This window comes from Capra hircus, chromosome 5 (assembly GCF_001704415.2).
Source record: "Capra hircus breed San Clemente chromosome 5, ASM170441v1, whole genome shotgun sequence".
Taxonomy (NCBI): domain Eukaryota; kingdom Metazoa; phylum Chordata; class Mammalia; order Artiodactyla; family Bovidae; genus Capra; species Capra hircus.
Window position 1 is genome coordinate 67537606 of NC_030812.1, and position 22190 is coordinate 67559795.

General features: G+C 41.5%; 1 protein-coding gene across 5 annotated transcripts in view; it reads left to right on the forward strand.

Moving 5' to 3' along the window:
• The window catches only part of C5H12orf75 (chromosome 5 C12orf75 homolog), a 45362-nt gene extending 24549 nt beyond the window's left edge, over positions 1-20813 (forward strand). The window contains exons 3-7 of one of the 5 annotated variants that reach the window (XR_001918081.1): positions 12733-12768; positions 13578-13657; positions 14649-14682; positions 16236-16371; positions 19955-20813. Coding sequence is in view for 3 of the 5 variants with exons in the window: in XM_018048207.1 (XP_017903696.1) it covers positions 12733-12768; positions 13578-13657; positions 19955-19977 (139 nt within the window). In the remaining 2 variants the exon portion in view is untranslated. The remainder of the gene's footprint in view (positions 1-12732; positions 12769-13577; positions 13658-14648; positions 14683-16235; positions 16372-19954) is intronic. The other 4 variants (XR_001918080.1, XM_018048209.1, XM_018048208.1 and 1 more) reach the window with 4 other exon arrangements.

Genomic DNA, 22190 nt, shown 5'->3' on the forward strand with positions numbered 1-22190 from the left:
TAGAGCTGAGAGTGTGGGTGGACTGGAGGCTTCTTTGGGGTTGGGCGGCGGGGATGGGAGATCAAAGGAAGATTGTTTTCCCCCCAGGGAGTGGAATTGTCTACTCTAAAATATGAGAGGTGAAATAGTTGCCGGAACTAAGCTCCATGGAGCACCCATGGGAGTAAGTTATTAGTAGAGCAGTAAAAATTGCTGGGATAGAGGAAGTTAGCAAAATGTGAAGCAAGAGGTCGACTGAATGGTCTTCATGGGATTTAAAATTGCCCAAGATAATGATGGTGAGAAAGAAAACCTTTGAATCAGGGCCAAAACCTTCAGTGCATCCGGGGTGTGTTATGGCAAGGTTCTGATACCAAAAAGGAGAATTTTGGAGTGAAAATAAAATTGACCTCAGCTGAAAGAGTGCTTTGGGGAAATTGGAAGTATTCTGGCTCCATCTCCTGTTTGGAGACACTGGGACAAGGGACAACTAGCTGCTTATTCCCTAGGTTTTGAGAAAAGTGATACATCAGGGGAAAGCAAGTTTCCTTAAGGAGGAAAGAACATTCCTGCCTGCCTTGTAGCAAAGGATACTTCTACAGCCAGTATTCAAATAATCCAACACTGTGTGCTTCTTAGAAGGAGAGCAGGAGAGGGGTAGGGAAATTGCAATTTAATTCTTGACCCATTAAACCCCATACAAAGAGCAAATGTTACTCAAGTTCTCCGGTAATATTATACATTCTGGAAGAAAGAAAGGGACCAACATTGGCTAAGGGGTCCGACCGAAGAAAGAGACTGAAAGCTAACTACTATCCTAAGGCGTTTCGAGATTGTGAAGACATGAATGATATTACACATAGGCCCAAACAGTCAGTGATAAAACATTAATTCTGTCCAAAATCATTTGTAATTGAATGCTTGGTGGAATTGATTTGAATTTCTCTGAAAAGCAGGAGTCATCGAAAAAACCTCTTGTAGAGAAAATTAGATGATTGCACTTTATTTGGAGGACTGTAGAGTGGGTAGAAGGAAACACTGTCAATTAATAAGCTTATTCCAAAGTCGATCATGAATGGTAACTAAAACTAGATCATTGGAGCTACACAAATGATCCCCGGAGGTTCTCCTATTGAAATTGTACTGTTTACAAATCACAGCAAGCTTGGCCTCTTTTGTTACACTGCAAATAGTGAAAAAAAAAAGACTACAGACTGTTTTCTACTTCTTAGATCATCGTTAATAAGAATAACGCTATATTTAGAACACTTTTCTTGATGAATAAATGAAAAATAAATAATTTCTTTGCCACGGAACTATCTTGTTCTGGAAGGCTCGGGAAATAAGAACTTTATGAATTTTAAGGCAACTGTAGCCACCATGCTTGAGGAGATATTAATTGGAGTGGCTGGTGGCTGCCTGATATTTATCATCTGTGTTTGTTCTGGCGAATGTACCTAATGTATCCATGCTGTGGGTTCATTATTTTACCTCTGAAACCCTTCTGATGGTCCCTGAGGACAGCTATTTTATGCAACCCAGAAACTAAGCAAATATAGTGATGAAAATATTTTTATTACCAAGTGCTACCTCATGTGAAGAGTTGACTCATCGGAAAAGACTCTGATGCTGGGAGGGATTGGAGGCAGGAGGAGAAGGGGACGACAGAGGATGAGATGGCTGGATGGCATCGCCGACTCGATGGACGTGAGTTTGAGTGAACTCTGGGAGTTGGTGATGGACAGGGAGGCCTGGCGTGCTGCAGTTCATGGGGTCGCAAGGAGTTGGACACGACTGAGCGACTGAACTGACCGACTGACTGACTGAGAAAGAAAAAAAGTAGTGGTTTGTATTTGCCGTAGTAATTCAGAATAAGGTCTCTACCTGATTGTTGATAAATGGACATCATAGTGGAATAAGAAGGGGCTTCTCTGGTGGCTCAGACAGTAAAGAGTCTGCCTGCAATGTGGATGACTTGGGTTCAGTCCCCTGGAGAAGGAAATGGCAACCCACTCCAGTATTCCTGCCTGGAAAATCCCATGGATGGAGGAGCCTGGCAGGTGACAACTCATGGGGTCGAAAAGAGTTATACACGACTGAGCGACTTCACATAGTGGTATAAACTGATGAAAGCGTTTAGGTATTTGGTGTGGCTATTTAGTTTTATACAGGTACATGCACAAAATGGGCTTCCCTGGTGGCTCAGTGGTAAAGAATCTGCTTGTCAGTGCAAAAGATGCAGGTTCTAACGTCCCTGGGTGGGGATGTGGGGAAGATTCCCCTGAAGGAGGGAATGGCAACCCACTCCAGGATTCTTGCCTGAGAAATCCCATGGACAGAGGAGCCTGGTGGGCTACAGTCTCTGGGGTTGCAAATAGTCAGACATGACTTGGTGACTAAACAATGCACAAAATACATTAGTGAAGAAAGAACAGGCAGAGGAAAACCAGCCAGCCCCAAAGAGCAACCACAGACACGGAGCTGGTTGGAAGGCAGCTCACCTTCTGGAACCCTGACTTAAAAGCAGTCTGAGCTTATTTATAATCAGAGAGAAAGTCAGTGTCTCTGGTTCATTTCGAGAAGGTGTGCAAAGCTAGTAGGAAGCAGACAGGTGTGTAGTGATTAGCAAATCTGGTCAGTATAGACAGTCAATCTGAGAAGGGTTAGAAAAGAACCATGCTGGTTTCACCGGAAGTGGGCTAGAAGTATTTGGTGGAAACTTAGATATAAGAAAGTAGTTTTGAAACTAACGGTTGCTTTTTTTTTTTCTTTTTCTCACATGGCCTCAAATCGGGGCAACTTTGGTGAGACAGAAATCACTAAACACTATACCACTCTGCAAGGATGTGTCATTTTTAAACTATCAACTGCGAATTTAGCTTTTCAGCAGTCCCCAAAGTGGGGGAGATGATAGACTAGTGGTCTACCTTCAATCATGCTTGACTCTCCAAACATTTTTATTGATGCAGTGACTGAGAATCTGAGTCAGAGCTTGGAAGCGGGTGACCTTACTGCAGGAGCTTATGGTAAAACTCAGTGGGTGGTTTTAACCTTTTCTTTCTCCTGGAACACCTGTGCTTTGATAAAAGAAACTAAGTCTTTGCTAACAAAAAGAGACCCAATGGTAATTAAATATCCAGTGTATTTTTATGAACCTAGTCCAAAATTATTAATATGTGTTCCATGGTTCTCTTAGGAAGTGTTTTTCTTTTTCCTGTGGTTTAAAAGGTTTTTTCCCCTTAAGATGGGATGCGACCTTTTGTTTAAGTAATATTATGCTGTTACATTCTTTTCTCAAATATGATGTCACTTTCCACAAATTTTCAAATGCTGGGTGTGTGTGTTAGTCGCTCAGTCATGTCCAACTCTTTACCACTCCATGGACTGTAGTCCGTCAAGGCTCTGTCCATGGGATTCTCCAGGCAAGATTACTGGAGTGAGTAGCCATTCCCTTCTCCAGGGGATCTTCCCAACCCAGGGATCGAACCCAGGTATCCTGCATTACTGGCAGATTCTTTACCATCTGAGCTATTAGGGCAGTCCACTTCAAATACTGTATATGCTCAGAAATAAGACACTGTCTTGCAACTAGAGAAAGCAATGTACCAATAGGCTTTTAGTCATGCTTCTGGAAAAAGCAAGTTTATCACATAAGTTTACTCCGTAGAGTATTAGCTCTTGGGGATTTGAAAATGGAGGAAACTACTTGCTACAATTAATCTAAGTCCTTTAGTACTATTTTGTTCTTTTACTCTTTGGACCCAGGAAGTATGTCTTCTTCTAATATGCATCCTGGGCACAACTGTAAAATGGACAGTGCAACCCCAGCTCTTAGTTCCAGCCCCTTTCTCACACGTCTTTCCCGTCATTGACACTGAGGCACACCTGACCAATAATAGAGAATTTGAATTTGTAATTTTTGCCACCAGGTAAAATCAAACTATATTTAAATCATGGCCTTTCCAGACCCTTAAAATTATTCAAATATGTGGTTGTCTACACCACTGAATAAAAATGCCAGCCTACCTGCTTCTCCATATTTCCCCCTCTTCTTCTTCACTTAGTTGTAGAGGTCAGAAATCTGAGGGGGAGGTGGGGTGGTTTCTCAACTTGCTGCATTTGTCATATTAGGGCATTAGAACTGTGTTAGTTGGCAGGGCTTTCTGTTAGCTGTTTTAGATTCAGTTCCACATTTGCAGGAGAAGTCTGTGGGCAGTTAGTCCCTGGTTAGATTAGAGACAGCTATTTTAGCCTCTTCTATTTCCCATTTCCTCTCTCTCAAGCAGTAGACTGGCCTACATTAGAATTGAGGTGGAGCTAGCAAAGAACTGACTTGCTCTCCCAATCTTTGCCAGCCAGAAACTTTCTGTTTTCCTAGCAGGGCCTTTGGAATGGGGTAGACCAGCTGGGTAGGAGGCATGGAGTTGGGTCCCCTTGCCTGGGTGGTTGCCTTGTTAGGGGGTGGTTGTCTTCCTCAGGACCTGCTGCAACCAACCCTTACTGTTATTGGACCCAAAAGTAGATCAGATCAGATCTCAGGGTGCTCCCATGGACAAGCACAAAGTCTGGCCTGGGAGGAAAGAGCTTATACTGCTAAATAATTGCAGGATTTTGTAAGTTTCTTTTACCACAATCCTTGGGAACATGTGTAGAAATGGCTTCTCAGGATGTGAGACCAAGGAGGAAGGAGTGTATAAGGAGACTGAATTTATTATTTAACAGATTCTAGACTTAATAATTCATTTGCATGGCTGAGACTCTCAACAGTTTAGTCAACTTGGTTGATGAACTTTAACTGAAGGAGTTTACACTCTCACCAGGGGAGAACTTTCCTGGTGTGATGGGGAGGAGGGAATCCAAAGGTTTGAGGAGATAGGAATGCTGGTGTGGATTTTTCAAGTGTGAGCTTCTCCCTACCACAGAGGAGAGCCCCTTGCCCAGGCACTGAGCAAATTGAGAAACACATAGTGAAGGGAGTATCCAGGGGGATCATTCTCTGTAACGTGGCTGTGACAGTGGGAGATGCTGCCCTTGAGATGGGTTCTTTGTTTCCTTGAGGGGACAGAATCCCAGAGGAGCAGAGGTCAGGAACTCAACCACCCAATCAAGAGGGAGGGGATATATGTATGCTTATAGCTGATTCACGTTGGTATACAGCAGAAACTAGCACAACAATGTAAAGCAGCTATGCGTGCATGCATGCTCAGTTGCTCAGTCATGTCCGACTCTTTGTAGCCCACCAGGCTTCTCTGTCCGTGGGATTTCCCAGGCAAGAATACTGGATTGGGTTGCCATTTCCTCTTCCAGGGGATCTTTCCAACCCAGGGATCGAACCCACGTCTCGTCTCTTGTGACTCCTGCATTGGCAGGCAGATTCTTTACCCATGAGCCACCTGGGAAGCCCCAAAGCAACTATACTCCAGTGAAAAAAAAATCAAGAGCTCAGTCACCCAAGACAAGATAGGCATACTCACCGTCATGGGCAGCAGGATGAAGAGGCACATTGTTTCATCTTGGAAGGAATTTTGAGAATAGTTGATTACACTCTCCCTAGGGATAAATGAGAAACATGGCCTTAAGGTTCCTTTTCTCCCTTTATGTATTTTGCAAGAGGGAGACTTCTGGTGTGTGAGCCAGAAACTTGAACTGAGATCATCACAATGGAAAGGCATGGCTTCTTAACCCAGTTTCCAGACTCAAGTCAGATTCAGAGTGATTAAGGCCACATTCTCTTGAGGGAATTTTAAACATGGCTGCATACATTCATGGTAGAGATTCTTTCATGTCTTCTCAGAGTTGTGTCCATTCATTAGAGCACCTGTGCCCAGAACAGAAGGAAGTACCTGGACCTTCTAGAGATTTCTAGGCACTGGCTCTGGTTGATATTAATGCCTGCGGATGCAATATGCCACTCTGGGCCATCAGCCCATGTGTGGGCTTATAGTGGTCAGGGAAACAATGGAATTTTGGCTAACCTGAAAATTGTGGTGAGTCTAACAGTCTGCAGATCCCAGGCTCTGTTCATTTCCTTTGTTTGTGAGTTCATAATCAGAGTAGATGTATTTGGAAACTGAAAGAATTCCCACATTGGCTGTCACGGTAGGAAAGGTCAAGTAGAAGCCCATCGAATTTCCCTTCTGTACCAAACAGGAACACTGAATTCCTGGAGTTGCAGGAATTAGTGCCCCCACCAAAGATGTGGAAAAATGAAAACATGGAGACGCTTCTCATATCTCCTTTTAACTTGTCTGTTTGGCCTGTGCAGAAGGCAGATTTATTTTAGAGACTGGATTCTTGTTAAATTTAATGAAATGATAATTCCAACTTCAGCTGCTGTTCAACATACGGTATCTTTACTGAAAACAATAGCTCCTAGCTTCTGTTAGGCAATGTTTGTCGAATGCTTTATCTCTGAACCAGTTTGCAAGGATTACAGAAGCAGTTTGCTTTTACCTGGTAGGGTCAACAGTATACCATTGTAATCTTGCAGCTCATTCTGTATTCTGCAATATCTTGATGTTATTGACACCTTATAGCACATCATACTGGTCTAGTACATTGATGATGTTATAGAGATTAGACCTGATAAACAGGAAATAACACATCCTTTAAATACTTTAGTGAGACACACACCTTCAGTCCAGGGGGTGCAAGATTAACCTCACTCTTGCTACCTGGTAATGTATCAGTTAGTGTCCACTTAGGATAAAGGAAACCGCATGAGCTATGTTAGAAAGAGAATTTACCGCTAGGAATTGGTTAAGCAGGTCGTGGAGGATTGAGGATGTGAGAAAGGAAGACTAAGATAACAGGGAGCATTACATCAGGAAGTGGCCACCACTCCTGGGGAAGGAGTGACAAAGGAAATAGGTTGGGGTTGCCAGAATCTACGAGCTGGGAGAGGAGGGGCTTCTCTGGGGCTGGGATGCTAACTTCTGGGGACAGGGCACTGCCAGGCTGGTGTCACATCTGAATTTTGTAATCCAGCAGGAACCACAGCTGGAGGCCGCATAGTATCCATGGCCTGCCCACTGGAGCTGTGATGACCGGAAAAAGAGTGTTAACAAGGCTGGTCCCACTAACCAGCTCATGGGCTACTGCAGGCAGGAGTAGCACGCAGAGCTGGCAAGGGCAGTCCTTCCGCCTCTTCCTGCACTTTATGTCTCTTGAGCGTCCCCTTTGGTGGAACTTGACGGGGACCCAGGTGGCAAAGGAGAATGCTGCTCGAGTCCTTGCCCCTGCACTGCAGTGTGTGGGAAGGAAGGGTCCAACACAGCTTCCCTGCAAGAGCAGATTGTGTCTGGATAGGCCACGTAGTTGTTTCCAGCTGTCGACCCCTTGGTATTAATAGTTTGTGCAGATTTTCCTTCCCCCTTATTGACGTCAGCCTCCGTCGTGGTGAAATTGGGGCTGGGGCAGGAGAAAAAGGGAGGGAAATTGGTGAAAGTTACCTTTCCGTTTTTGTTTCTAGGCAGTTCGATTTATGGTACGTGGTCCCTTACCTCCTATACCCCTGTGTTTTGGTTTTCTTGGTAGAAGCTTTGTTCTCAAGGTTTCTTCCCCATTTGTGGTAAATTCAGGGGAATTCTTATCCCTGAATGCCTTCATCCACATCTCCCATCTTCAGTGTCTCTGCTTGTAGGTACCTGAGCGTTGACTCCTGAACTATGTTTCAGAACTGTTATTTAGAAGTGGATTACTGCCCTAGGAGGTTTCTTTTTCTTTTTTTAATTAATTTATTTTTTAATTGAAGGATAATTTTGCTTTATAGAATTTTGTTGTTTTCTGTCAGACATCAACAAGAATCAGCTGGTTCACAGTACACCCATGTCCCCTCCCTCCCGAAGCTCCCTCCCATCTCCCTCCCCATCCCACCCTTCTAGATTGTTACAGAGCTCCTGTTTGAGTTCCCTGAGTCGTATATAGCAAATTCCCATTGGCTATCTATTTTGCATATGGTATTGTAAATTTTCATGTTACTCCCTCTGTACATCTCACCGTCCCCCTACTTCCCTCCCCCCATGTCCATAGGTCTGTTCTCAGTGTCTGTTTCTCCACTGCTGCCCTCCAGATAAATTCATCAGTGCCATCTTTCTAGATTCTGTATATATGCATTAGTATACGATATTTATATTTCTTTCTGACTTATTTCACTCTGTATAATAGGCTCTAGGTTTGTCCACCTCATTAGAACTGACTCAAATGTGTTCCTTTTTATGACTGAGTAATATTCCATTGAATATATGTACCACAGCTTCTTCATCCATTCATCTTACTGGACACCTAGGTTGCTTCCATGTTCTAGCTATTGTAAATAGTGCCGCAATGGACACTGGGGTACATGTGTCTTTTTCAGTTTTGGTTTCTTCAGGGTATATGCCTAGTAGTGGGATTGCTGGGTCATATGGTGGATTAATTCCTAGTTTTTTAAGGAATCTCCAGTCTTCCGTAGTGGCTGTATCGATTTACATTCCCACCAGCAATGCAAGAGGGTTCCCTTTTCTCCACACCCTCTCCAGCACTTATTGTGTGTAGACTTTTTGATGATGGCCATTCTGACTGGTGTGAGGTGGTATCTCATTGTGGTTTTGATTTGCATTTCTCTAATAATGAGCAATGTTGAGCATCTTTTCATGTGTTTGTTAGCCATCTGTATATCTTCTTTGGAGAAATGTCTGTTTAGGTCTTTTCCCCAATTTTTGATTGGGTTGTTTATTTCTGTGGTATTGAGTTGTATGAGCTGCCTTGTATATTTTGCAAATTAATTGTCAGTTGTTTCCTTTGCTATTATTTTCTCCCATTCTGAGGGCTGTCTTTTCACCTTGTTTGTAGTTTCCTTTGCTGTGCAAAAGCTTTTAAGTTTAATTAGGTCCCACTTGTTTATTTTTGTTTTCATTTCCATTACTCCCTAGGAGATTTCTGCCAGCTGATATATGTTCACTTGCTCCTTGTCTAAGGGAGCAGGATTATGGGCCGAATGTGTGGAGATATTTGGACCAGTGAACTCCTGAGCAGTGTTGTCAGGACAGGCAGAGTGGTTTGGCCTCTTCCAGCTCATCTACTGTGAATCGGCTTCCTTTTTACTTTGTCGTTCCCAGCATGGACTAATTCAAGCTTCAGTTTCTCTTTTCTAAACAAAGACTCCAGGGTGAAGTCATCTCATTCTTTGTATTTAGTGCTGGCAGAAAATAGAGCTAGGATGGCCACGACCAAGGGCTTTCTAGCCTCTGTCAGTGGCTGCTTTCTCTCCAAGCCAGGGTTTACATGGCTTTCTGTCCTGGTCTTCCTCCCCACTTCCTTCCCGGCTCTTGGGAACAGATCTTGTGATGCATCAGCAATCACAGCTGCACAATAGTCACTGCCCTTGCACTAAAGCTGTAGTGACCAGGAAAGAAAAATGGTCAAGGCCTCCATGAAGATCAGTGGCTCCTCCAAGGGCTCCGTGGTAGGGGGGTGCCCTGGCCCAACCACAGGCTATTCTCATCACTTTAGAAACTGAAAAGAAATCTGCATTGCATGTGCCTACAACGAGGCTGGACAGGCGGTAGGTTAGCAAAACATAAAGTTTATTTGGCTTTGATTCACATTCTACACATTCCCTGTGGGAATCATCCCATGCTTCAGAGGCTTTGTATGTCTTTGGCACTTGTATGTCTAGGAAAATTGTCAGTAAGTGAGTTACTAAGGTCAGTTGATAACAGGATCTTTCAAAATACACTCAGTGAGGGGAGATAAGTACAGTGATTCTTTAAGATGGTGCACGGGTTGGGCAACCCAGGTATTTGGACAGCCAAGGCACTATCCCAAACTTGTCAATCTTCCCAGGTGTTAGAATTCTGAAGACTAAAGTTTCTTGCTAAGTTGTTTAGCAGTCAGATAAATTTATCGCCCCAGTTGTTTTGAACTTCCCTGAGATAATGTCCACTTTTCATCAACAAGAAAGGCCCTTTCAAAAGAAGCTGGTCTTCACAACAAAGGTGTACTTTTTTTAGATGCTTAACGTCTCTAGATCTTCCTCTTACCAGGAATGTTTATTGCTGCTTGATGAACCATTTCTTTTTTCTGAAGGCTACAGCCAGTGCAGGCGGGGCAGAACCACGTCACCATAGCTAAGAGGCTGCTGTCCTCTTTAACAGGACAGGGCAGCACTTGGCTCTCAGGCATCCAGAAGTGGCTTGGCCCTCTCTGTCCACAGGAAATTTGGTTTAGACCAGCCACTATTTTTTGATTTAACTTTGATTTGGACCTGGTTGTTCAGATGAATGCAGTCTAATGTAACTGCTGATCTGGAGAGGTTTTCTACCGAGAAAACTTCAATACATGACTCATAAAATGAGTATGTAGCCACTTAACAAGTTGTAAAAGATTGCTTGCCCCTGACAGCATAGAGGCTTAGGTCTAATGCTAATGAAACATTGACTAAGACCCCTCTGCCACCTTGGTTCCCTCTTATAAATGGGATGATAAAATCAGAGAGATCCAGCTTGGGAGATAGAGGTGTTTCTCTGATACAAATTATCATGGGCTCACAGTTTATGAAGCAGGAGCTGGAATCACACACACAAAAATCACACACACATACACAGATTTTTATTGGAGTATCAATACCTAGTGAATCTTAAGGGAAATCAACCCTGAATACTTGTTGGAAGGATTGATGCTGAAGCTGAAATTCCAGTATTTTGGTCATCTGATGCAAACAGCTGACTCTTTGGAAAAGTCTCTGATGCTGAGAAAAATTGAGGACAGAAGGAGAAGAGGGTGTCAGAGGATGAGGTGACTAGATGGCATCACTGAAGCAATGGACATGAACTTGGGCAAACTTTGGGAGATGGTGAGGGACGGAGGCCTGGAGTGCTGCAGTCCATGGGGTTGCAAAGAGTCAGACATGCCTGGGTGACTGAACAATAACAACAAAACAACATAGTTGCTTTACCATGTTGTATTAGTTTCTATTGTACAGCAACCTTTGTTTTGAATTCTGGCTCTATTACTTGGCCAGGTAACCTTGGGTATAGTACTCCACCTTTCAGAGTCTCAGTTTTTCATTTTTAAATGTGACTAATCCTCATTTTGGGCTTCCTGGGTGGCTCAGTAGTAAAGAATCTGCCTGCTAATGCAGGAGAGGCGGGTTCAATCCCAGGGTCAGGAAGATTCCCTGGAGAAGGAAATGGCAATCCACTCCAGGATCCTTGTCTGGGAGATCCTATGGACAGAGGAGCCTGGTGGGTTACTGTCCATGGTGTCGCAAAGAGTTGAAAACGACTGATCGACTGAACAACAGCAACAACAACAAATCCCCATTTTTCAGGATTGTGATGAGAATTAAAGGAAATAATAGAGTCAGGACCAAAGTGCCTGGTGCAGTTACACAGACAGGGATGAGGCTCAAAGCTTTTGCAAAGAGTGGTGTGGAGGCAGCGCCCACTCTAGGGGAAGCCACCACGTTGGTTTGTCGCAGGAAGTGTTTTTCACTTTAACATCTTCCTGTTTGAGAGGCAGAGCGGTGAATTGGATGTGGAATGTGGCTTTGGTGTCAGATGGGTGGGGTTTCAGTGTCGGTCTTGTTGAACTTGCATATTTGCTCATTACCTGGCTCTCTGAAGCTATTTCCTCAGGACTGCTGGGACAAGTCACACTGGTGCTTATGGAATGTCTGGAATGTGGAATCTGACACACGGGAAGGACTTGTTGATGATGCTGTTTTTACCCATGTAGTCTTTAGTCTCCAGTCTTTGTATCATAGAATAATCACTTGTGGAATGAAGGGAGCATGTAGATAAAGGCAGGAATTATAACTTACTTGAAGGTTTAAGAAATGGCTCTCTGGTAAGTCTTTATAAATGGTATTTTAAAAGATTTAATAATATATCTGAAGCTTAATTTATTACCCAATAAATATGGCAGCTACATTATCATTTCATGTAAATTAGATGCATAAGATATTGATTAATTTTATACAGAGAATGCAAGTTGGGCTTTAAGGCATTGAATAATTTATGAGGTAATAGATTAAAAATAATTCACTATTTTCTTACATTTGGGGAAGTTAAATATATTTTAAAACATTGAGTATACCCTTGAGCTGAATCACACAAAAGGGGAAAGAGTTAAAATACACACGTCACTGGATAGGAAAAGAATATCTGTAGCAAAAAATGAGGCATTCTATATGTCCATATCTGCGAGTTACAGCTTCAAAAACAGTTTCACGATAATGCTGGCCATTCAGAACTGGAGTAAATGGTTCTGATAATCTTGAACAAGTTTGTCATCATCATTTTCCTAGTATCTATACTGACGGGTTATAAATCCATTTTAATTAAAAGTTGTAAATAGCACCTAAAAGTGTTATGCCACTTCAGTAAGCATAGCACTGGGTCTACTACAGTATGACTTTGACACCTTTGAATTAAAAAATGATCCAACTTTATCAAGAGGTAAATGAGGTTGATCATTAGCTGGTGAATTTAGATTATGGGCTCAATTTGGACAAATTAGATCACAGGGTGGTTTTTGCCCTCTATGGGTGTATTTTCTGTGTGTATGTCCAGTGTTCAGCAGATAAATTCCAAATCTCCACTTCCTTTCTCTGTAGAAGTAAAAACAGCATACTGTGTTACTGAAATACTTAATGGAAGAACTTGAAAGAAACAAAACTGTCTTTAACTCGTCAGTCCCCTTTTGCTCAGAACCAAAAATGAAGTCTCTGTGTAACCAAACGGCTCATATCAAATGTTTTTGATCTTTTAGAACAGAAGAATCGATAACAGAAGATGACAAGAGGAGGTATGTTTAGTGTTGAAGCTGCCTTTAATTTGAATAATTTTGGCCACACCTCATGGGTTTAGTTTAACACAAATTAATTTAACTCACAAATTTAATTGATGCCTGGGTAACACATTGCCGATAATACTGATTCCTCCAGGAAAACTTTTGGCACAGAGAATACAGGTGGGAGCATGCAGTGTGAGAAAGATCTTGCCCAGAGTTCTTCATTATCTTTGCTTCTTCCAAACAAGCGTGGTTTGTCCTGTGCACACAGCCTGTGCTTGTTTCTACTTGTGGACTTTGGATAAGCTGTTCTCTCAAATTGCATGACATCTCTTCATTTCCTCTGCCTTCTCCACCCTTCCATCCTCTGATTAACTACACTTTACTCTCATTACTCCTTACCTCTCTGTTTTTCCTCTCTTTATATCTACCTACACGTAAAGTGTTTTTGTGTGTTCATAGCACCTACTACCACATTAGGTGAATTCTTGATAAATGTTGACTGATTAACTGTAACATGTCACGCCACTGATATTTATTACTCCACTGAATTCTAAAAAAATCCCAACTCCTTCTTTCTCATTGCAAGTAAAATATCTAAAGACTATAGCTTTCTTTTTTTATATGTAGCTTTTATTTAAACAAAGAAAAACAATTATCTTCCAAGGACGGTAGTATTCTGAATTCTACTTTTGAAAAGTCATAAATTAGTTTAATAATTCTATAATTGTTTGAAAGTTCCCATGATATTACCACTCCCTGCAAATGTATCGTAATCATGTAGTTTGGTCTGACTTTTCTCTCTCTGCTTCTTTTTCATCAAGAAACTATGGAGGAGTGTATGTTGGTCTGCCATCTGAAGCTGTCAATATGGTGTCCAATCAGACAAAGACTGTGCAGAAAAGTAAGTAAAACTCTGCGATATTTATTGTTTCTACATGCTTGATTTTTTGTTTTGTGGAAAAAAAAAAGTGAAATTGATATTTCCACTTGCCTGGCTCACCCTAAATATTACTGAGTTTCAGTGAACCATGTATAAGAACCATATTTGGGACTTCCTTGGCAGTTCAGGGTTGAGACTTCAAGCTTCCACTGCAGAGGGCATGGGTTCAATCCCTAGTTATGGAACTAAGATCCCACATGCCACCAGGCATGGCCTGAAAAAAAATCAAACAACAATAGTAACAACAAAAACCCATACGTGCTCATTGTAATCATTTGTTGAAACTGCCACCCACACTATGAGAATAATTCCAGAGCAACAGTTAGCTTCTGTCTGTGGTTGATACATGGATATTTTAAATTTCATATTAATTTCAGTGATGATCAGTGTGAAAGCAAATGTTTCAGTAAATTTATGGAATTTTTGCAGAACATAAAGGTGAATTCTTGTAATACCTTATAAATGTAACTGGTAAGTAGCCTGGTGATTAGAAGAAAATTAACTGCCTTTTGTATAACAAAATGAAGTGGAGGCTCCTTTTTCTGAGTTTTACTAGTTAGTAATTGTGGGGCTAATGAAGTCCTTTTGATACTAGGTATGATTGCAACCTTGTAGATAGCTTCTTGCTAAAGTGAAGTTTTAATGTGGCTTGTAAAGAATGCTGATTTACTAATCACTGTACAGTTGTCTGATATATGGTTTTTTAAAGAACTATTGATATGTACACATATAATTATATAGATATAACATGTAATTTAATTTGTACACAAATGTAATAAAATATTATATTATTTTTAACACACCATGGTTATTTGTTCCTCATTGCTTTTTCTCTACTTGATGATTTAGACTAGCAAATATGTATATATCCCAGCTATTTGTAGTTCTATGGGTAACTGGAATATGTTCTTTATAGCTGAATATTTAACTTTTCTTAATTTTCTTTTTTAAGATTAGAAGAAAAAATATGATTCAATAATCAAGAGGTACTGTATATTTTTCTAAATAATTCTGTATATTTAACTTTGATGAATGAACTGTAGATATTAATAATGCTCTGTATAAGATTAGGAGGGATCTCATCTTTCAGTTAAATCTGTGGTATCAAATATGTTTTATTGTAAAGAAGTCTTTAATGATTAGATTGATTTTCTCTGCAGTTACCTTTTTTCACTTAATTTTTTTCAACTACAACTTAATTCATCAGATAAGAACAAGCTACATGTTTGCCTAGACTTACTGAGGTTTCACTCTTCATTGCCAAAATCTTTGAGGGGCTATGACCTTGAAAATGATAGACAAGGAAAGACTAGAGAGGCTGGGAATTAGATTCTGATCAATATTAAATGTTTGGCAATAGCCAGGGGTACTTGATATACAGAGAGAAGATTTATCAGTACCAAAACTCCAATAGAGATAGGTAGTCATCAGTGTGCAAAGATGCAGTTTTGCAGGAAGGAATAGTAAAATTACAGACCAAGTTTAAAAGGTGAAGCACTGTTGACCTGGTGAAGAGTGTGGAGTTAGAATTATATTGATATGATTAATAAGAACAAGCATACAGGGAAAATTGCTTTCATTACCCTCTGGGTACCAGATACTCTAAAAGATACTGAGGAACCACAGAGCCAAAGGGTTTCAGTTCACCTGGCCCACAATGCACGCAATGCTTAGATCTTGCCTGTCTTCAGTCTTGCCGAACATCCGATGATCGGGAATGCTCTGTCTCCTGAGATAGCCCGTTCTCTTTTGGGAGTCAGACAGCCTTGGATTTGAATTCAGGCTCTTTCTGTTACTAGCCTGGCAAGTTACTTCCCCTGATATTTATCTTGAAGGGGTCTTGTTAGGATTAAATATAAAGTCAATGGTGCCTTCTGCTGTAATTGTCACTGTCATCACCATCATCGTCGTCATTGTACCGTCATCCTTTTTTGTAACCAGAATCCAGCCCTTGGTAGACCAGAAGCAAGACTGATTTGATGTTGAACCAACTTCTTGCTCAGAGCCAGTATGGGTACTGGTGTCTGGGATGATATGGGATGCAGAATAAGCTCACAAATGGAGACAAATAAGCTTTTCTGTTGGAGGAAAGGGACATGGAAGCTTTAACTGGTTTCTTTGGGATAAGAAATACAACAATATTAGGCAGCTTCTTCAAAGACTTTCTCATCAAGGCTACAACATTATGGAGCATTATTCCCTAGTGCTCATATCCGTATTAGGGTGTTGAGTTTCTCTTTAAGAACTTGCTGGAGATTTTGTTACTAGTATTTTTAAGAGTTCTAAATCTCATGTAGATTTCTAAGTTCCCTGCTGCTTTTTTCTGATGTGACTGTATTTTTTTGTATTATCTGCATCAAATAGAAAAGATAATCTAGTTGAAAATAAGCATACATTAGTGTTTACCCTCCTGAAAACAGGGTATATTTCAGAAAGTGTCTGAATAGAGTGGGAAGCAGTGCTGTGTAGACAGAGATCAGGAGACTTGGCAGGTCTGTGTTAACACAGGATCTTAGATGAATCCCTCGCTTTCTCCCAGCTTCACCCAATTTCAGTTTTCACACGTGAGAGTTAGACAAGATGATTGTGGAAGCTTTGTATGTGGATCTGAAATTTCCTGATAACAGTGGAGCCACACTGCTGATGAATCAGCCAACATCAGCCAAAGTTAGACGGTGAGCTCAAATATTTCCCAGCTCGTGGCTATCGGTATGAAAACAGGCACTATTTTATTGCCATCCCTCTCTCCTTTCAACTTTCCTCATTCTTTAACTCTACTGGCGAACAATCAATTCGCCTCTTCTCAATTATCTGAGAAAATTTCTACATTGAAAGGCTGTCTGTTTACTCAATAGTTCAGCATCCTCAGTAGTACTTATCATGAGGCGTCAGAATATATGGCGTCCGAGCTTAAATTATTGGGCAGAAATGCTGATGAGAAGAGACGTTTTATGGAAGAGATTGGAGATACTTTTGTTTTTTGACCTAAACCAGAGGATCAAATTGCCAACATCCATTGGATCACAGAAAAAGCAAGAGATTTCCAGAAAAACATCTACTTCTGCTTCCTTGACTATACTTTAGCGTTTGACTGTGTGGATCACAATGAACTGTGGAAAATTCTTAAAGGTGGTCGACAGACCACCTTACCTTCCTCCTGAGAAACCTGTATGCAGGTCAAGAAGCAACAGTTAGAACCGGACATGGAACAAAGAACTGGTTCCAAATTGGGAAAGGAGTACATCAGGCTGTACCCTATCACTGTGCTTATTTAACGTCTATGCAGAGTTTGGTTCAGTCGCTCAGTCATGTCTGACTCTTTGTGACCCTATGGACTGCAGCACGCCAGGCCTCCCTGTCCATCACCAACTCCCGGAGTTTACTCAAACTCATGTCCATTGCATCAGTGATGCCATCCAACCATCTCATCCTCTGTCGTCCCCTTCTCCTCCTGCCATCAGTCTTTCCCAGCATCAGGGTCTTTTCAAATGAGTCAGTTCTTCACATCAGGTGGCCAAAGTATTGGAGTTTCAGCTTCAGCATCAGTCCTTTCAATGACTATTCAGGACTGATTTCCTTCAGGATGGACTGGTTGGATCTCCTTGCAGTCCAAGGGACTCTCAAGAGTCTTCTCCAACACCACACTTAAAAAGCATCAATTCTTTGGAGCTCAACCTTCTTTATAGTCTAACTCTCACATCCATACATGACTACTGGAAAATCCATAGCCTTGACTAGATGGACCTTTGTTGGCAAAGTAATGTCTCTGCTTTTTAATATGCTGTCTAGGTTGGTCAAAACTTTTCTTCCAAGGAGTAAATGTCTTTTAATTTCATGGCTGCAGTCAGCATCTGCAGTGATTTTGGAGCCCAAAAAATAAAGTCTGCCGCTGTTTCCACTGTTTCCCCATCTATTTGCCATGAAGTGATGGGCCTGGATGCCATGATCTTCATTTTCTGAATGTTGAGCTTTAAGCCAACTTTTTCACTCTCTTCTTTCACTGTCATCAAGAGGCTCTTTAGTTCTTTGCTTTCTGCCATAAGGATGGTGTCATCTGCATATCTGAGGTTATTGATATTTCTCCCGGCAATCTTGATTCCAGCCTGTGCTTCATCCAGCCCAGTGTTTCTCATGATGTACTCTGCATATAAGTTAAATAAGCAGGGTGACAATATTCAGCCTCAACGTACTCCTTTTCCTATTTGGAACCAGTCTGTTGTTCCATGTCCAGTTCTAACTGTTGCTCCCTGACCTGCATACAGATTTCTCAAGAGGCAGGTCAGGTAGTCTGGTATTCTCATCTCTTTAAGAATTTTCCACAGTTTGTTGTAATCCACACAAAGGCTTTGGCATAGTCAATAAAGCAGAAATAGGTGTTTTTCTAGAACTCTTTTGCTTTTTCAATGATCCAGCAGATGGTGGCAATTTGATCTCTGGTTCCTTTGCCTTTTCTGAAACCGGCTTGAAGATCTGAAAGTTCACGGTTCACATGCTGTTGAAGCCTGGCTTGGAGAATTTTGAGCATTACTATGCAGAGTACATTATATCAAATGCCAGGCTGGATGAAGCACACCCTGGAATCAAGATTGCTGAGAGAAATATCAATAACCTCAGATATGCAGATGATACCATCCTTAGGGCAGAAAGCGAAGAGGAACTAAAGAGCCTCTTGATGAAGGTGAAAGAGGAGAGAGAAAAAGCTGGCTTAAAACACCGTTCAAAAAACAATGATCATGGCATCCAGTCCCATCACTTCATGGCAAATAGATGGAGAAACAATGGAAACAGTGACAGACTTTATTTTCTTGGGCTCCAAAATCACTGCAGATGGTGACTGAAGCCACAAAATTAAAAGGTGCTTGCTTCTTGGAAGAAAAGCTATGAACAACCTAGACAGCATATTAAAAGCAGACATTACTTTGCCATCAAAGGTCCATCTAGTCAAAGCTATGGTTTTTCCAGTAGTCATGTATGGATGTAAGAGTTGGACTATAAAAAGGTTGAGCACCGAATAATTGGTGCTTTTGAACTATCATTTTGGAGAAGACTCTTGAGAGTCTTTTGGACTGCAAGGAAGTGATACCAATCCATCCTAAATGAAATCAGCCCTGAATATTCACTAGAAGGACTTAAGCTGAAATTGAAGCTCCAGTACTATGGCCACTTGACGTGAAGAGCTGATTCATTGGAAAAGACTGATGCTGGGAAAGACTGAAGGCAGGAGGAGAAGGGGACGACAGAGGATGAGATGGTTGGATGGCATCACCGACTCGATGCACATGAGTTTGAGCAAGCTCCGGGAGATGGTGAAGGACAGGGAAGCCTGACATCCCCCAGTCCATGGGATTGCCAAAGTCAGACACAACTGAGCGACTGAACAACATATGTGTAAAATCTTAGTGACCCAAGTTCACAGTCGAATTGGTTACTTTGTGAAGCTAGTGGCTCAAATCGTAAAGAATTTGCCTGCAATGCAGGAGACCCAGGTTCAGTCCCTTGGTTGGGAAGATCCCCTGAAGAAGGAACTGGCAACTCCCTCCAGTATTCTTGCCTAGAGAATTTCAAGGGCAGAGGAATCTGGTGGGCTACAGTCCATGGGTCGCAAAGAGGTTTGGACACGACTGAGTGACTGACACTTTCACGTTCAGAGTCTCTTAAAATCTGCTGTATCTCCAGATGTGTAGTTTCTTCTACAGGTGACCCAAGGGTGGAAGTGTTGCCCGTGTAGATGCATGGAGTGCTGCCAGTGCAGTAATGGTTCTCAAATGCCAGTGGATGGGCTCGCTACATCAGATCCCCAGGGAGATAATGTAGACAGCTCGCGCCCTCCCAGGAGGGTCTGACTGAGCAGGAAAGGAACGGGGTTGTGGCTGAACAATCTGTATCTTTGTGCTGTTGGTGGGTAACTAGGTTTGGGCATCATCTCATTGGTGTATTGGGTTGGCCAAAAAGTTCGATTCATAAGATGTTGTGAAAAAACTCAAATGAACTTTTTGACCAACCAACAATTTAATTGTAAGTTGAGAAGTCTCTTTCTCCATCCACCTTTGTCTCTATGTAAGTGTCATGAGTGCTTCAGCCTATGCGGGCCACATTTTCATTCTCATATTGATGTTAAATGGATGTTGAATGTGTGTATTACTGAAAAGAAAATCAGTAAATAATTTGCAGGCTTAATGCTGATGTATTTTTATCTAAGTGTTGCCTTTCATGCTTCCTAATAACTCTTTCCCCTTTTTTTGTTTATCACCCTCATAGCCTGTTCATCAAGATCTGGATGAAATTTTTCCTTCATGGGATTTTGTAACGCGCACAGACATTTCCAAGGAAATTCTAAACAGTCGCCACCCCTCCCCCCAAATTCTTAGTTGATAGTTGAAACCATGGGTATATACTGAATGTTGTGGTACTAGAAAGGAATTGGTTAAACAACATGCTTGGGTATGGAACTTTCTGTGATCCACCTGCAGAAGACAAACTTATGAAGGGTTCTTGCCCAGCTGGTCCCGTCCCCTCTGGGTTCTCACCTGAACATTCCCACAGCTCATAAAGACCATGTCTTTTCACTGATGCTTTTTTGATAGTTTTTATAAATTAAAATCCTTCATCTATTTATAACTTAAAATAATAAGGCACTATCAATGAGTTACCCAAAGTAATATATTTGTCTGTTATTTTTCACTATTTCTACTTCATGTTGATTTTTAGCTGTAAAATTGATTAAATTGATACTTCCTGCTATCTCTTTCCCTTTTTTACTATTGGTTTTCAGCTCTATTTAAATATCAGAGGAGTTTCTTTATTGGGAACAACGCATTACATGGCAATACTTCAGCTGCTGAGGTTTGCATGCCGTACGTACATTTCGATTAACTTCCTCTTTTCTTTAATTAAAGGCTTAGTACTTCATAGCCATCAAGTCTCCCATTCTACCTGTGTGTGATCAAAGCATCTTATCATGTTAATCCTGTACTATTTTCAAGGACTTGTCACCGGGATGGTTAGTGGGATATTTGGAAAGTTCTTAATTTGATAACGACCTTGTGTATCCACTTAATACTGCAGTGTAAATCACTCAATTGTATTTCGACAATTAAAACATTTTTATCCCTCTTTACCTGGGTTTCTTCATTATTTTTTGGAAGAACACTTTCAAATAAGTCACATGTTATGATATGTAGATACAATATATCAGTATAAAAATAATAATGTATAAATGGATTGCTATGAAAAGAACAAAATCTTTCACAAGAAAATCATTACCTTATGTATTCCATACAACTATCATAGGGACTTCAAGTGGATTTGGAAAAAAAGAATCTGAAGATTAGAACCACTGAGAAATGATTATGGTATATGTACTTCTGTCCCATATCCACACATCCATAATGGTATTTAGGTGAAATATCATGTTTATCCCATAGAGATAACAGATAGATTAACTTTAGAAACCTTTTAATTTTGAAACAAATTTAGATTTAAAGAGGAGTGTAAGGGTGGTACAGAAAGTTCTTAAATGCCATTCTCTAGCCTTTCTTAATGTTAACATCTTACATAAGCGTAGTATATTCGTCAAAGCTGAGAAATTAAACATTGGTGTAATGCTATAAACTAAACTATAGGCTCTCACTGGATTCCATTAGCTGCTCTGTTAGCATCCTTTTTCTGTTCAGGATCCAGCCTGAAATGCCACTGCATTCTTTCTTTTTTTTTTTTTAAATTCTTTGTTTGGTCGCACCAGATCTAGGTTGTGGCATGCGGGATCTAGTCCCCTGCCCAGGAATGGGACCCAGGCCTCCAGCCTTGGAAGCACGGAGCCACAGCCGCAGACCACCAGGAAGTCCCCAGATTCCCCTGCATTCCCAGGCCTCCTGCCTTGGAAGCGCGGAGCCATAGCCGCAGACCACCAGGAAGTCCCCAGATTCCCCTGCATTCCCAGGCCTCCTGCCTTGGAAGCACGGAGCCATAGCCGCAGACCACCAGGAAGTCCCCAGATTCCCCTGCATTCCCAGGCCTCCTGCCTTGGAAGCACGGAGCCATAGCCGCAGACCACCAGGAAGTCCCCAGGTTCCCCTGCATTCCCAGGCCTCCTGCCTTGGAAGCACGGAGCCATAGCCGCAGACCACCAGGAAGTCCCCAGGTTCCCCTGCATTCTGCTGCATTTCTCATCCCGAGTCTCCTCTTCCTGGTGTTTTCTCAGAATTTCCTTATTTTTCATGACTTGAGTCTTTTGAAGCCTACATATTTTAAGTACTTTCTCAGTGTGGATTTCCTGATGTTTTCTTATGGATAGGGGTTATAAATCTGAGGGGAATACCACAGAGATGAAGAGCCCCCTTTAGCACATCATAATATCTTACGATTTCAACATAATCTGTTATTGGTGATATTAACTATGATCACTTGGATAGGAGCAGCTGTCAGGTTTCTCCACTGTGAGGTGTCTTGTGTTCTGTCTCCATCCTCTCTTCCTTATAAGTGAGTCAGATGTTTA